Source organism: Sus scrofa, chromosome 11 (genome assembly GCF_054392235.1).
Source record: "Sus scrofa isolate SSC_HxYL_T2T_F1_AM1 chromosome 11, Sscrofa_HxYL_maternal_Yorkshire_Landrace_v2.0, whole genome shotgun sequence".
Lineage (NCBI taxonomy): Eukaryota > Metazoa > Chordata > Mammalia > Artiodactyla > Suidae > Sus > Sus scrofa.
The window spans coordinates 72576812-72590321 of NC_139393.1; the positions used below are offsets into that span (position 1 = coordinate 72576812).

General features: G+C 38.4%; 1 protein-coding gene across 4 annotated transcripts in view; it reads right to left on the reverse strand.

The window, feature by feature from the left end:
- Positions 1–13510, reverse strand: part of UGGT2 (UDP-glucose glycoprotein glucosyltransferase 2) — a 171828-nt gene that overhangs the window by 48317 nt on the left and 110001 nt on the right. For all 4 annotated transcript variants that reach the window (XR_014819754.1, XR_014819755.1, XM_021065792.2 and 1 more), the window contains 3 exons: positions 8185–8287; positions 5741–5820; positions 1664–1847 (listed from right to left, as the gene is read on the reverse strand). Coding sequence is in view for 2 of the 4 variants with exons in the window: in XM_021065792.2 (XP_020921451.2) it covers positions 1664–1847; positions 5741–5820; positions 8185–8287 (367 nt within the window). In the remaining 2 variants the exon portion in view is untranslated. The remainder of the gene's footprint in view (positions 1–1663; positions 1848–5740; positions 5821–8184; positions 8288–13510) is intronic.

Below are 13510 nucleotides of genomic sequence, written 5' to 3' on the forward strand. Positions count from 1 at the left end.
GTACAGCACACAGTGAAAGAGAAGAGCCTTAGAAATAGTTCTTTCACAGCTGCTAGAATTTATAATTTCCTTTTGTTTATTCATATAATCTATGAAGACAGAGGAAATTATTCCTTTTATTTCAGTCTTCTAAATTACCATTCATTTAAATAACTTCTAAAAGGACATTGCTGTATTTGTCACTCACAACAAAAAGGTAAACTCTATTAACTGTTTAATTGCAGCTGAAATTTTTCACCAGCAGACTCAATTTAAAATCTTCTCCAAGAGTTCCGGCTGTGGAGCAGTGGGGTAATGATCCGGCATTGTCTCTGTGGTGGCGCAGGCTTGACTCCCAGCCTGACACAGTGAATTAAGGATCTGGCATTGCTGCAACTGCAGTGTAAGTCGCAGCAGGGCTCAGATTTGATCCCTGGCCTGGGAACTTCCAATGAGCGGCCAAAAAACAAACAAACAAAATCTCTAAGCTGCATTAATTTCCCCTCCATAAACTTTTAACCTTTTGGTTAGAATCTTTAAAGTTATCTTATTAGTGTATATTACTGATAGCTTAATGAAGTATTTATTAGCCCATTTGCAGAGATCCAACTGACCATGGAGGAAACAGGATTTTTTTTAAAAAAATTTCAGGCCCAATTCACTTCTGAAATTTCTCTCATGGATTTTATTATTTTCCCTTAGATTTGAAGGATTGATTTCAGATGATTGCTATGAATGAGTTTTAGGTTCTTCTTGAGGTGGGCAAAGTTGGGGCTATTGGTGACTTAGGATCCCACAGAACACACACAAGTGGATCAGAAGAAATAAGTCTAAAAGGAGGTCTTTAGACAAAAGGAAACACATGAGAAGCATGAGAAACGAATGATAAGCAGTCTGAACCAAATTATTAGAGGTAAATGTTTAGGCCTAGGTCAAAATATTGGCTACATTCTGAAGGAGCTGTCAAATGCAGAGTTGGAAATCGTTTCAAGGTCATGCAGAACCAGGCAAGGGGCAGGGCAACGGGAAGGAGGTATCTTCCCCCAGTTTCTGGATACCTGTTTTCTAGGTAAACTGTCCTAAAATGCTTCTGTTTTTTGTGCTTTCTAAATCCCTTTCCTATTGTCAACAGAACGACTGGAAAGACTCTGTTTATTCTAAGACAGTCTCTTCCCATTTTTTTGGTGCTGTGGGCTGAATAACGATGCGAGGATGGCGGGGGAAAGGGAATGGGTCAGACTGCAAGTGGTGGAGTCTGCAGTTTATGAGCAAATTCTTTTCTGCTTTCTACCTTGAGCTCAGGACTGCTTTTTCCAGCGATGAGCAAAAACAAATTTCAGATGAAACTATTTCTTTCTGAGTTAAAAACAAAACCTGCAGCACAAAGATACTCAGTGGTTTTATCCTAAGTTGCCATTCATCTGTCTCCATAGTGTCTGCATTGTTCATCTACATTTGTGAACCAAGGGTCTGAAGCAAAAAAAATGGTGAGGGCATCTAAGAAGCCAGAAAAGCTGAATTTTAAAGTTAGGGAAACTCAAAAACCAAAGAAAAGACTGGATCAGGACTTAAGACTCATAAAGGAGAAAATTCTGGTGAGCAGTGGGTATGACAACCTGGTATAATTATAGTAGCTCATAAGAACTGATCCTGCTCCTCTCTATGTGGCTTTATGATAACTTACATCCTTTAAATGAATATTGTCAAGGTCACAGTTGCTATGTACTGTTTCAACCAACCAGCCTTCAGGAGTAATCATGTTGAGGGTTAGGAGGGGAGATTCAGGGATATCCAAGAATTTTGCCACTGGTCCAGCGACGTCATTAGCTGTTAACATCAGTTCTGGTTCCAGAACAAAACGGTAAAAGCTGTTAAAAGAAAATAAAGTATGTACTGTGACTGAAATTGAGATTTCTTCTGTCTGAAATATTTTCAAACTGAAAATGGCTTAAAAGAATGACAGAAAGTCTTAAATTAAAACACACCATACTAAAGTTAATGCTTATGCAAATGGTAGACAACCTACTATTTTGCTTAACTACTGTCTTTTATAGGATCCTGCATATTATATACCCTTGTTAATTATTTCTTCATGAACATGATTAGAATCCCCTTAAGGAGTTTCTGCCATGGTACGGTGGGTTAAGAATTTGACTGGAGTTGTTTGGGTCTCTGTGGAGGTGTAGGTTGGATCCCCAGCTCTACACAGCGGGTTAAAAGATCCAGTGCTGCTGCAGCTGTGGCTCAGATTCAACCCCTGGCCATGGAACTTCCATGTGCCATGCGTGTGGCTGAAAAAGAATCCCTTTAAGATATACTGACTTACGCAGGTTCCAGCAGTTTATGATCTATACTCACTCACTGACTTACCTTTAAGTTTGACCATGGTCTATTTGTCACCATTTTATTAGCTGTTAGCACCACTAATAACATGAAGAGAAATGATAAATAAAAATGAAGTAAAATTTAGGCTAAAATTTGGGTTCCAAACTAAAAAGTGCAATTAAATAGGACTGAGTTCAAAGCAGCTGCTTATTAATAGAGCTTTTAGAAATATGTGTGGGAGTTCCCGTCGTGGCGCAGTGGTTAACGAATCTGACTAGGAACCATGAGGTTGCAGGTTCGATCACTGGCCTTGCTCAGTGGGTTAAGGACCTGGCGTTGCTGTGGCAAGCTGTGGTGTAGGTTGCAGACGCGGCTCGGATCCCGAGTTGATGTGGCTGTGGCGTAGGCCAGCGGCTACAGCTGTGATCAGACCCCTAGCCTGGGAACCTCCATATGCCGTGGGAGCGGCCCCAGAAAAGGCAAAAAGACAAAAAGAAAAAAAAGAAATATGTGTGATTTTAACGTATTTTATTTAGCCTTATCCCCATGTAGCTTACATAATAAGAAATAGTTATGATATTAAGAACAGTGGCTTTCACTACTTCGGGACTGCAATCAGGGAGTCAGCCATGCTGTGGTCCCATCTCCGTGGGGCAGGATCAACTCCTAGCCTCCGGTAGTTCCTCACGTGCCACTGGAATGAGGGCTGCGACTCCTCACTACTGGCTGGGGGGAGACCGCCCTGAGTCCTTGCCACAAGGGCACCTTCTGCAAGCTTCGAGAAGCAAACAAGACCAAGAGAGAAAGAATGCCAGTAAGACAAAAGTCACAGTCTTTTATAACCTAATTGCTGAAGAGACATTCCATTTTTCTGCCATAATCTTTTCACTCAAGGAGAATCTCTGCCGAGGGTGCATCCTTGGAGGCGGTGATGGCTGGCAGCCTTGTCTGAAGCTGCCTAGGGCAGGCAGGCAGGCAGAGTCAAAAAAGAGGGGTAAGGAGGGACCCTGGAGAGAACCTAGTTCAAGCCAAGTACCTGGTATTGTCAAATGCAGGAGAAATGTCTTCAAGTAAGTAGTATCCCATGGATGTGACAAACAGCAATTTCTTCTGGTGACTTAGTAAAAACAATTCAGAGACAAAGAAGAACTTAAAATCTACCTTCGGGGGGAGGTACAATGCATGAGAGATGAAGAGGGAGTTGGACCACACTTCTGAGAAGCTGAGATGACAAAGAATGGAGAAGAGGAGGAAAGGCAGGGCTCCAGAAGAGAAGTTACGGGAGTGGTTTATTTCTTTTTTAAAGTTGAATAACTCCTAACACTGCAAGAAAAGGGCTCATAGAGAGGTTAGAGATACAGAACAAAGGAATGATGTGAAAAAGCCAGAATCCAGAACAAACGGAGAAGCATGGGATCACCTTAATCAAGACGAAAAAGAGTAATTCTTCCCCTACCACACAGGAAGGCTGGAGAAGTACAGGAGACAGAGGGGAACTGAGGGAGTTCTTGCCCACATCCTCTGTCTTCTCTGAGTAGAATGAGATGGTATTCTAAAAATTAAAGGCCATGAATTGTAAAAAAAAAAAAAAAGTTACATAGACTCAGGAGACCATACTGGGGCGCACTCATACCCTGTGACAATAACAGAGCCCAAGAGAAAGAAAAAATACTCCGCTTCTTTCCTGGCAAGGACTCCAGCACAAGAAGCCGCGGGCTCTTTGTTTACTGGCTCCCAACTTCCCTTCCCCTCTGTAATCAAAGCGCTCTTCTTCCTCTGCCTTGTGGGGACCTGTACACATCTGTCATGGTTGCCAGTCCTGAATTGTGATTTCTCTTCTGATGCTAAATAAACCCATCTTTGCTGAAGAAATATCTAGCAGTCCATTTGTTTCAGGTCAGCAGAATTAATGTATCGACTAGTTTGCATGACACATGCTACTGAGTAAATAAGATTCTGTTGAATGCATATTTTAAAACCAGTTTAACAGTTTTTGTCTCATGCACCATTATTAACCAAAGAACCTATCTGGTACCTCAGGTATTATTTCACCTTAGAGAAATCAAGTTCCTTCCCTCCTAACAGACTGTGCTGGCTTATGTTCAATATTCCCACTCTTTATTTAGCTTTGCAGAGATACTGTGGAGAGGACTCCTACTTGTGTGAGTTAAAATTCTGTACTCGAGGAGCTAACAGATCTCTTAGCGGCTAAAATGAGATGAAAGCTTTTGTTCACTTTTAGAAACACATGGTAAAATTCAAAATACAAAAGATAAATAAGAAGTATGAAAAATGGATGAAATACAGAGAAAAAAATCTCAGTAAGGGAATGAATATACCCTAAATCTTCATTTACATTTTTTACTTTTCCAATTTTATTGCTTTCCAAATATTAAGAATAATTACCATGTTTGAAATAGATGCTCAAGGCATTAATCTATAGTACCTTTATCAGTTATAACAAATATAATTCAAAAAGGTATTAACTGAATGCAACCTTTCTGTCTCACATGTATGTATATTTTTTTGTGTAGAGTTATATAGTGAAATTATACAGAGGAAAAGCACGTTAACAAGCTTTTTTTCTGTCCCATTACCTTAGGAGTGCTCTATATTTCTATTAGTAAGAGTGGCTCAAAATGACAGCAGTCCTAATCCAAAAAGAAGAGGAAGAGTATGTTTTGTCTCTCTTGGAGAGACAATGTTATTTCAACAGATCAGTATTAATGAGAAACATTTGCAATTAACAATAAATAAAATCTTCTATATCAGTGTAAAATCATTCTAAACTAATTAGATCTTGATACTCCCAAAAAAACCAAATGTGGTGATGTAATTCATCTCTGAAGTACTGAAAGTATAGCTAAATAAAACAATGATTTAATTCAACCTGCTTTCCTATCGGTATACTTCTAAATAGGTTTTCCTAGATCACATTTTTCTTTTTGTCTCTTTAGGGTCACACCTGCGGCATATGGAGTTTCCCAGGCTAGGGGTCCAATCAGAGCTGTAGCCACTGGCCTACACCACAGCCACAGCAATGTGGCATCTGAGCTGAGTCTGGGACCTACATCACAGATCATGGCAACGCTGGATCCTCAACCCACTGAGTGATGCCAGGGACTGAATCGGCGTCCTCACGTATGCTAGTCGGGTTTGTCAACCGCTGAGCCATGATAGGAACTCCTAGATCACATTTTTAAAATTACCCACAGATGAACATAAATCCAAGTACATTCTGTGATTAGACTAGGTCAATTTTACTGGTTAGGTTATTTTATTTTTATATCAATTAAGATTAACAAATTATCTCTGATCTCCTTATCTATTTCAATTAACATTTTGTGAAGAAAAAACAGGTGCAGTAGTTGCGTTCCTTTTTTTCTCTTAGCATGTGAAAATTTTCCAAAATGAAATTACATTCATGTAGACCTACCTTTTTAAAGGGGCTTCTGAAAGCTTCCCCCTGCAGTTCATGAACAACTTAATCTTCATGTTGATAATCTTTCCAAGGACCTATTAGAAAAAAATTCCCGTATTTGACATTAACGTTAAGCTAATTTTTATTGAACATGTACTATGTACCAGGCACCACATTAACACATGGTTCTTATCTCATCTGATCCTTCTGAAATAGCTTCTTTTACAGCTGAAGCACAGCGAGCTGTAGTAGTCATTCGCTCAAGATTACACATAACTCATGGCAGAAGTTAGATTTACATCCAAACAGGTGAGCTCATTGCCCAAGAGTTCCTGCCTATCTTTTGCCTAAGGAGACTTTCTTTCATGGTACCTACACCTCCTTACCAATGAAGAACAAGAAAAAAAATTAGAACCTTGACCTGCATACAAAGTAGTGACATCACAGCAACAATAGCGAGGATGACCTGATCCTTTTGGAATTTCACCTACACTGAAGAGATGCAGGAAGTATTTGGCTACGTAGAGATAAAATGTCTTTTTTTTTAGAAACTTTCCTAGGGCCCTGAAATAGAATTATTAATTTTGATAGTACCCACCTTTATACAGGGAACAAGTCAGTGAAGATCAGAAAAGTATTAGACAACAAAGGACATAGGTAAAAGAATAAAACAGATATGTGGAATGGAAAAGATACAGGTTTGAGGAGGAATGAGAATATACAGACTAAGGATTTAAGAGCCTTGAGTTTTAATTCCCATTCTAGCATGCCTCACCTTAGCTACAATGGAGGGTGCTGAGCCACTATTCCTCTGAATAATGAAACTCCACAGGGATATGGAATTTGTAAACTAAAAAGCATCATACTACTTCTTTCCTTATAGGTATGATTACTGATTTCTGTTTTCTAAAGAATAATATGAAGAGTATGTCTAAAGAAGTTAAAATCTGAAGTTATACAAATGCTGGAAGAAAGAATGAGGCAAGTAAATCAACTATAGAATGCTTTCAAGGTAGAACTGCAAAGGGTTTCCAAAATTATTTATATACATTAATAAATACATTTATAACAGATACCTGCAATCCATTTTTCCAATACAATCTGGTAAGTCAAATTTCTGAGAGAACTGCATTTTGAAATTTTGATAGAATATACACCAGTATGACCCAGCTTGATCACTTACACTTTTCACCAGACTTAATATCTAATTACCATTGCCTGTTTCCAAAGGTCAACTGTCAAAGGACAAAGAATTTCCAATTCTGTGAATATATTCCCTACTCAAAGCTGCATCACAATTTGAACCTTTAAAATTTTCAGTACAAGGATAAGCCACATAATGTGCTTTCTAAACATGCTGCCTCCTAATTTTCATTCTCTTCTTTCTTAGCAAAAGAATCTTCAGGTTTACATAGTGTCCACCTGCCCCGAGACTCGCGGGAGCCAGCTGGCTGGCTACATTCTGGTCAGTGGGATGTGACTGGATGGAACAAGTTGGGGTGGTGCCCTTGTTCTCCCTCTCCTGCTGCAGAAATACAGAGGCTGTGCTGTGATCTTGCACTGCTGTGCTTCATGAGGATGGCTGAACAACCATGCGGAAGGTGCCTGGGGCCCTCACACTGTGCACCTGCCTTAGCAAGTTCAGGCGGCCTGCACTAGATGGTGAGAGGACAGAAATAAACTTCAGACTTGAAGGTACTACTATTACTTTGGCCTTTGTTACCGTGGCCAAACCTACTGCATCTAACTTTCATGTCCCTAGCTTCCATGGCTAATGTTATTATACTTTACATTTATTATACTAACTAAGCTTAACCATCAGCTTCTCCGGGAGCCATTCACCACAGCTGGAACAAGAAAGATGTAGGTGGGAAGATACTTGTATTAGCTCAGGCTGTGGTACCAAAACACCACAGACCAAGTGGCTTGAACAAGAGAAATTTCTCCCTTTCAGGTCAGAGTGCTGGCACATTCAGTTTCTGGAGAGGGCTCTCTTCCTGCCTCACAGATGGCTCTTCCACCGTCATGTATTCACATGTGCATGAGGAAAGAACTCTCTCCTTCTCTTCTTCGTTTAAGCCTGGGTTACAGCCCAACCTGTAAGACTTCATTTAACCTTAATTACCTCCTCAAGGTCATGTTTCCAAACACAGTCACACTGGGGGTCAGGGCTTTAACATATGAATTTTGCTGTGATGGGGGCAACAATTGCATCCACATTAAGAGTTAACCCTGGTATTGCCATCACACCCCAGGCACAGCTCTAACATTTCATTTTCTACATTAAAATATGACCATCTATTTGAAATGTTGTATAAAATCATCAAGAGCAAACATTTGATTGTACTGCAAAATAGACCTGAAAAGATTATAAATTTTAAAATAAAAGTAATAAAGGTAGTGTATAACCATATAATAAATACATATAAAATACATAATAAACTATAATATTGTCTTACAATCAGTAACTGTGCCATCTTCTGTGCTTCTCTTGTCAATGGGTCAACAATAGCAATGACATCAAAGACCATATCCTCCTCCTGAGAATTTATCTTTATAATGCTAGAAAAATTAAAACAAAGATGAAATAATACCACTTGCAGCAACATGGATGGACCCAGAGATCATCATACTAAGTGAAGTTAGACAGTGAAAGACAAAAGACATATGACATCACCTACATGTGGAATCTTAAAAAAAAAAGATAAAAATGCACTTATTTGCAGAACAGAAACAGACTCACAGACTTTGAAAAACTTACGGTTACCAAAGGGAACAGGTTAGGGGTAGGGAGTGGACTGGAGGTTTGGGACGCACACTGAGGTATATGGAACAATTGGCCAAGAGGGACCTGAATGTATAGCACAGAGAACTCTACGCAATATTCTGTGATAATGTATGTGGGAAAGGAATCAGAGAGAATGGATGTGTGTACATGTGTAACTGAATCACTATGTTTTATAGCAGAAATGATCACAATCTTATAAATTACCTATACTTCAATAAAACTTTGAAAAAAAGATGATCAGTTAAGTTTTTTTCAATCGCCTAATTAATCAATCGTAGCTATATACATTCTTATAAACCACTTTATTTCTCACTACATAAAAAAATCCTGGTTATTTCACAGAAGAAAATACAAATTCAAAAGTTTGTGTTCATTAAATTAGAAAACTGGAGTTACCATCATGGCTCAACAGAAATGAATCTGATTAGCATCCATGAGGATGCAGGTTCAAACCCTGGCCTCACTCAGTAGGTTAAGGATCTGGTGTTGTTGTGAGCTGTGGTGTAGGTTGCAGACTTGCCTAGGATCCTGCATTGCTATGGCTGCGGTATATGCCAGCAGCTACAGCTCCGATTTGACCCCTAGCCTGGGAACCTCCATATGCCATGGGTATGGCCAGAAAGAGACAAAATGACTAAATAAATAAGAAAACTGCAAAGAATTAGAGACAATGAAATATTTTATGAATGAATGATTTTAAAAAACTATCCAAAGAACAATACTGTTATAGTGAAAAAACTGATAATTTAAGCCCCTCAAATTCTTAGGGATCCTACAAGGTAAAAAATGAAATGAAGATGCTTTTGCATTTGTTGAATATATTTTCTCAGATTTGAGAAGGGTAAGTTAACTATCCAGGGTTTATCAAATTTAGTATTTAAAAAATCCCAACATATTATAACAAGAAAGTTGAACCAAATTTATATTATTTTCACCCCAGTCAGCCTCTCCACATCTCCGCCCCTCTTTCACTGATCTAAGTTCTAAGTCAGAAGATGGACTAATCTCTAAAGGAAAATGTTGGGAAAATCATTAAAAGCACAGAAAAGGCCAGCAGGAGATAATCAATTCTGTATTTAACACGATGAAAAGTTTAAAGTATATATTTAATTAAAAGTACAGAATGGTCCAATTGAATTACTATTTTAACACTGTAATAATATAGGAAGTCAATTTTTTTGACATGCATGCATGAAATGTTTTACATATTACAAAAGGAAAAGATTACCATATCAAAACATACCTCTGTAAGATTACAAGATATTAGTCTTCTTTGGCACAGAAAGACCATAAATATCTAGACTTTTTACAGTGGAAAAATTAATTTCTCAGCAATCAAATAAAAGCTAATGTAAAATTCCTTCAAATGTGGGTCCCTGACATGACATGAAAGATATCTTATTTTACATGTAGTTGATATGACTGACTTATATTAAAATGGAAGTGGTAGAATCAGACACAACAGATCCCAGGGGATAATTTTGGCTAGAAATAAGGGCTACAAATCAGATGTTTTAAATTACAGAGACTCCAATGGTTAATTCCTTTAGTTATCGGAGTGAAAACTGTATAAATTACTCTCATACTTGTAGCACTAGTAAAAAACTGCTTGTTTCCTGAATGCTCTGTGAGGCATTACTATGGCTAAAGTAGGTGTCTGTTTATTGCTACTCTTACGTTTTTTACCCCAGACTACTGCCATTTCTGCGAGGTTCTATGAATCAGAATTCCATAGTTCCCATCGTCGAGTGCCTACAAGAGTTGGCGAGGCTAAAGGATGTTTTCCTTCTTCACGTCTCTGGTGAGCCGGCCACAGAGAGATTCTCAGGGTGTTTGGAGGGCAGGGGGCAGCAGCCATTGTCCAGCTCAAATACTTTGCTACTGCTCTGCTTATGCTGTCGGCGCAAGGCCCCTGTTCTACCTTCCCTGAGACCGCCCCCTCTACTCTCTGACTCCTCGGCTGTATGTGTGTTTAGCTTTGTGACAGAATGCTCCCATCTTCTGTAGGACACACACTGTGTACCCAGGTCAGAGGAACACGAAGTGAGACAGGTTTCAGTCCATAAATGTGGGGTTCTAGTTTGCTCTAGATGTTCCCTCTTTACAACTACCTCTCTTCCTGATTGCCAGCCCTGTGAACTTCAAGTTCCAGCGTCCTCAGTCAGCAGCCTTACAGAGACTGCCTAACCAGTTCCCACAACTGTATAAGGTCAAATCCTCTAACAACTCATTCACTCATACATGCACATACAAATTCTTATCTATACACTCCCCATGTACAAATGCACACATATACCCCATACATGCATGTGTGTTTACAGGTACATGGAGATTGTGCAGATCTAGAACTTATGTATGTATGTATGAGTGCATTATATCTACATACACATATAACAGTGATTCTACTGCTCTGACTGACCCTGCCTACACAGCCCAGCTTTGCTAATGTGTTTCTCTCTACTTTTCCTAGACTTCCAACAGAGTCACTGTTTCTTCAATAAATTAAGATCTTCAATCAGACTATCATTAAGTCCTGCTGGCCCAGATACTACATTTAAGGTAGGTTTTTACATTTCTTCCGGATCAATGTGAGCTGATTTTAACTTTCAAGTTCAATCTTATTTATCTTATTTCCAAGTTGTGGAAAGTACTTCATTATTTGTGTAACAAATTACACATAATAGCTACACTGCTTTAAATATCTACTATATCAAAACAGTAGGCCTGACTCTCATAAAACCTCTGTAAGGGTAGGGATCATCACCTATATTTTATTTATTTATTTATTTGTCTTTTTGGCATTTTCTTGGGCCGCTCTCATGGCATATGGAGGTTCCCAGGCTAGGGGTTCAATCAGAGTGGTAGCTGTAGGCCTACACCACAGCCACACCAACGTGGGATCCCAGCCGTGTCTGCAACTTACACCACAGCTCACAGCAATGCCGGATCCTTAACCCACTGAGCATGGCCAGGGATCGAACCTGAAACCTCATGGTTCCTAGTGGATTCGTTAACCACTGCGCCATGACGGGAACTCCATCACCTATATTTTATAGACTAAGAAAGTGAGGATAAGAGAGGTCACATAGCTGGTAAAGTGGTAGAATGGGATCCAAACACTTTTTTTTTTTTTTTTTGACAAGAAAGCTCATGCTACGTCATATAACCAAAGTTTATCTAGATATATACCAACATGTGAAAACACTTGGAAAACAAAAGTTAAATGCCTAAATTATACACACAAATCCCGAAAATGGCACATTACTGACGTGGCATGTTAAAAAAGGGCAGGCATTAGATGAATATGTATTGTTGTATAAATACAGATGTACCCAATACACGTATACTACATGTCCATTTATAAATATTTGTAACAATGCCCCAGAAATAAATGGAAAAAAATTGGAGAACTGTAAACCACTGTCACAAAATGGCACCATATCCTTCCCTCTATATAAAATAAGTCTTAATTAAAAGCAGCAGGACATATTGACTGATGTGAAAACACAGAAAGAAAGCAGATACTGCAACAAAATTCAAGTGTTTGTAGATCAAACACTTCAGACATTTAATAGTTCCAAACATGTCAAAATTCCTAAATACAACTATGCAACAGTATAGTGACTGATGTTTACAGTGACAGTCGGGAATAACTTGCGTTAAAGTATCCTTAGCATTTGGCATTTAAGAAATCAAAGACGTGTGTAAAGAGTACTCCATTAAGTGTGTTTAAAATACTTAAAAGTATTGACTCTCAGTCTAGTTAACTGAAAAAACTAAAAACTTCCCTCTCAATAGTACTAGAAAATTTCTCTTTAGAAAGTAATTTTCCCTAAGAATAATATCAAAATGTGTGAAAACATTTCCCTAAGAATAATATCAAAATGTGTCAAAAGATACACTTTCTTCAGCTAAAGAATGGGTAAACAGAAGCAATATAAGACTGAATCCACCATAAAACCAGAAAACTTAGAAGTGTCAGCGATTTTATATCAGCCGTTTAAGTAATTTGTCTCAATGTAGTTTTATAGGAACAGTGATTAGAAGAAGTTCATATAATAAACATGCCTAAAGTTAGTTATGTAATGTCTAATTGATTATTTTATCCTAAATACTCCTTAATTTTTAAAAAAAGGTTCCCTCTGGGACACAGAAAATTTTATGTATAGAGATAGAGCTTGATGAATTTTACTTTAAATATCTTAAAGCAAAAGTATTATATGGTGAAATTATAAACTAGTTTATTATTCTAAAACAGTATTTCTCTTAAGATTGTCTTCAAAAGCCTAATTTTTATGAAATAATACATTTTTTTTTTGTCTTTTTAGTACCACAACTGCAGCGTATGGAAGTTCTCAGGCTAGGTGTCAAATCAGAGTTGCAGCTGTTGGCCTACACCACAGCGACAGCAAGGCCAGATCCAAGCTGCATTTGTGACCCATGCCGCAGCTTGCGGCAATGCTGGATCCTCAACCCACTGGGCGAGGCCAGGGATCGAACCCGCATTGACATGGATACTAGTTGGGTTCTTAACCCGCTGATTTACAATGGGAGCTTCCTGAAACAGTGAGTTTTTAACAAAGAGTGTTCCATAAATAAATTTGGTTAACTGTTGAGTTAACCAAAAATGAACTTTACTTTTGTTTTGTTCTAACTACATCTTATAAAGGTCAATGTGTTGATGCAGAATGAAAAAAATCTTACTCCCCCCCCGCCAAAAGATGCGGTATTCTCTAAGCTTACTTGACGAGAGAACAGTTTTCCCCTCAGAATCTATCTGTCGACATCTCTACCATAACGTTCCATAGAACACATTTTGGGATCTGCTGTTGTAGTTGTCTACACGTTATTAGTAAGAACTCTTCAATCTTCAGTAACTGAGCCTTTTATACACTTGAGAATATAAAGATCTTATTATTTACAATCATTATACTGCAAAAATTTCAAATGATCTTTTTTCTTATTCTTTTTTTTTTTCTTCTTCTTTTTATAGCCAC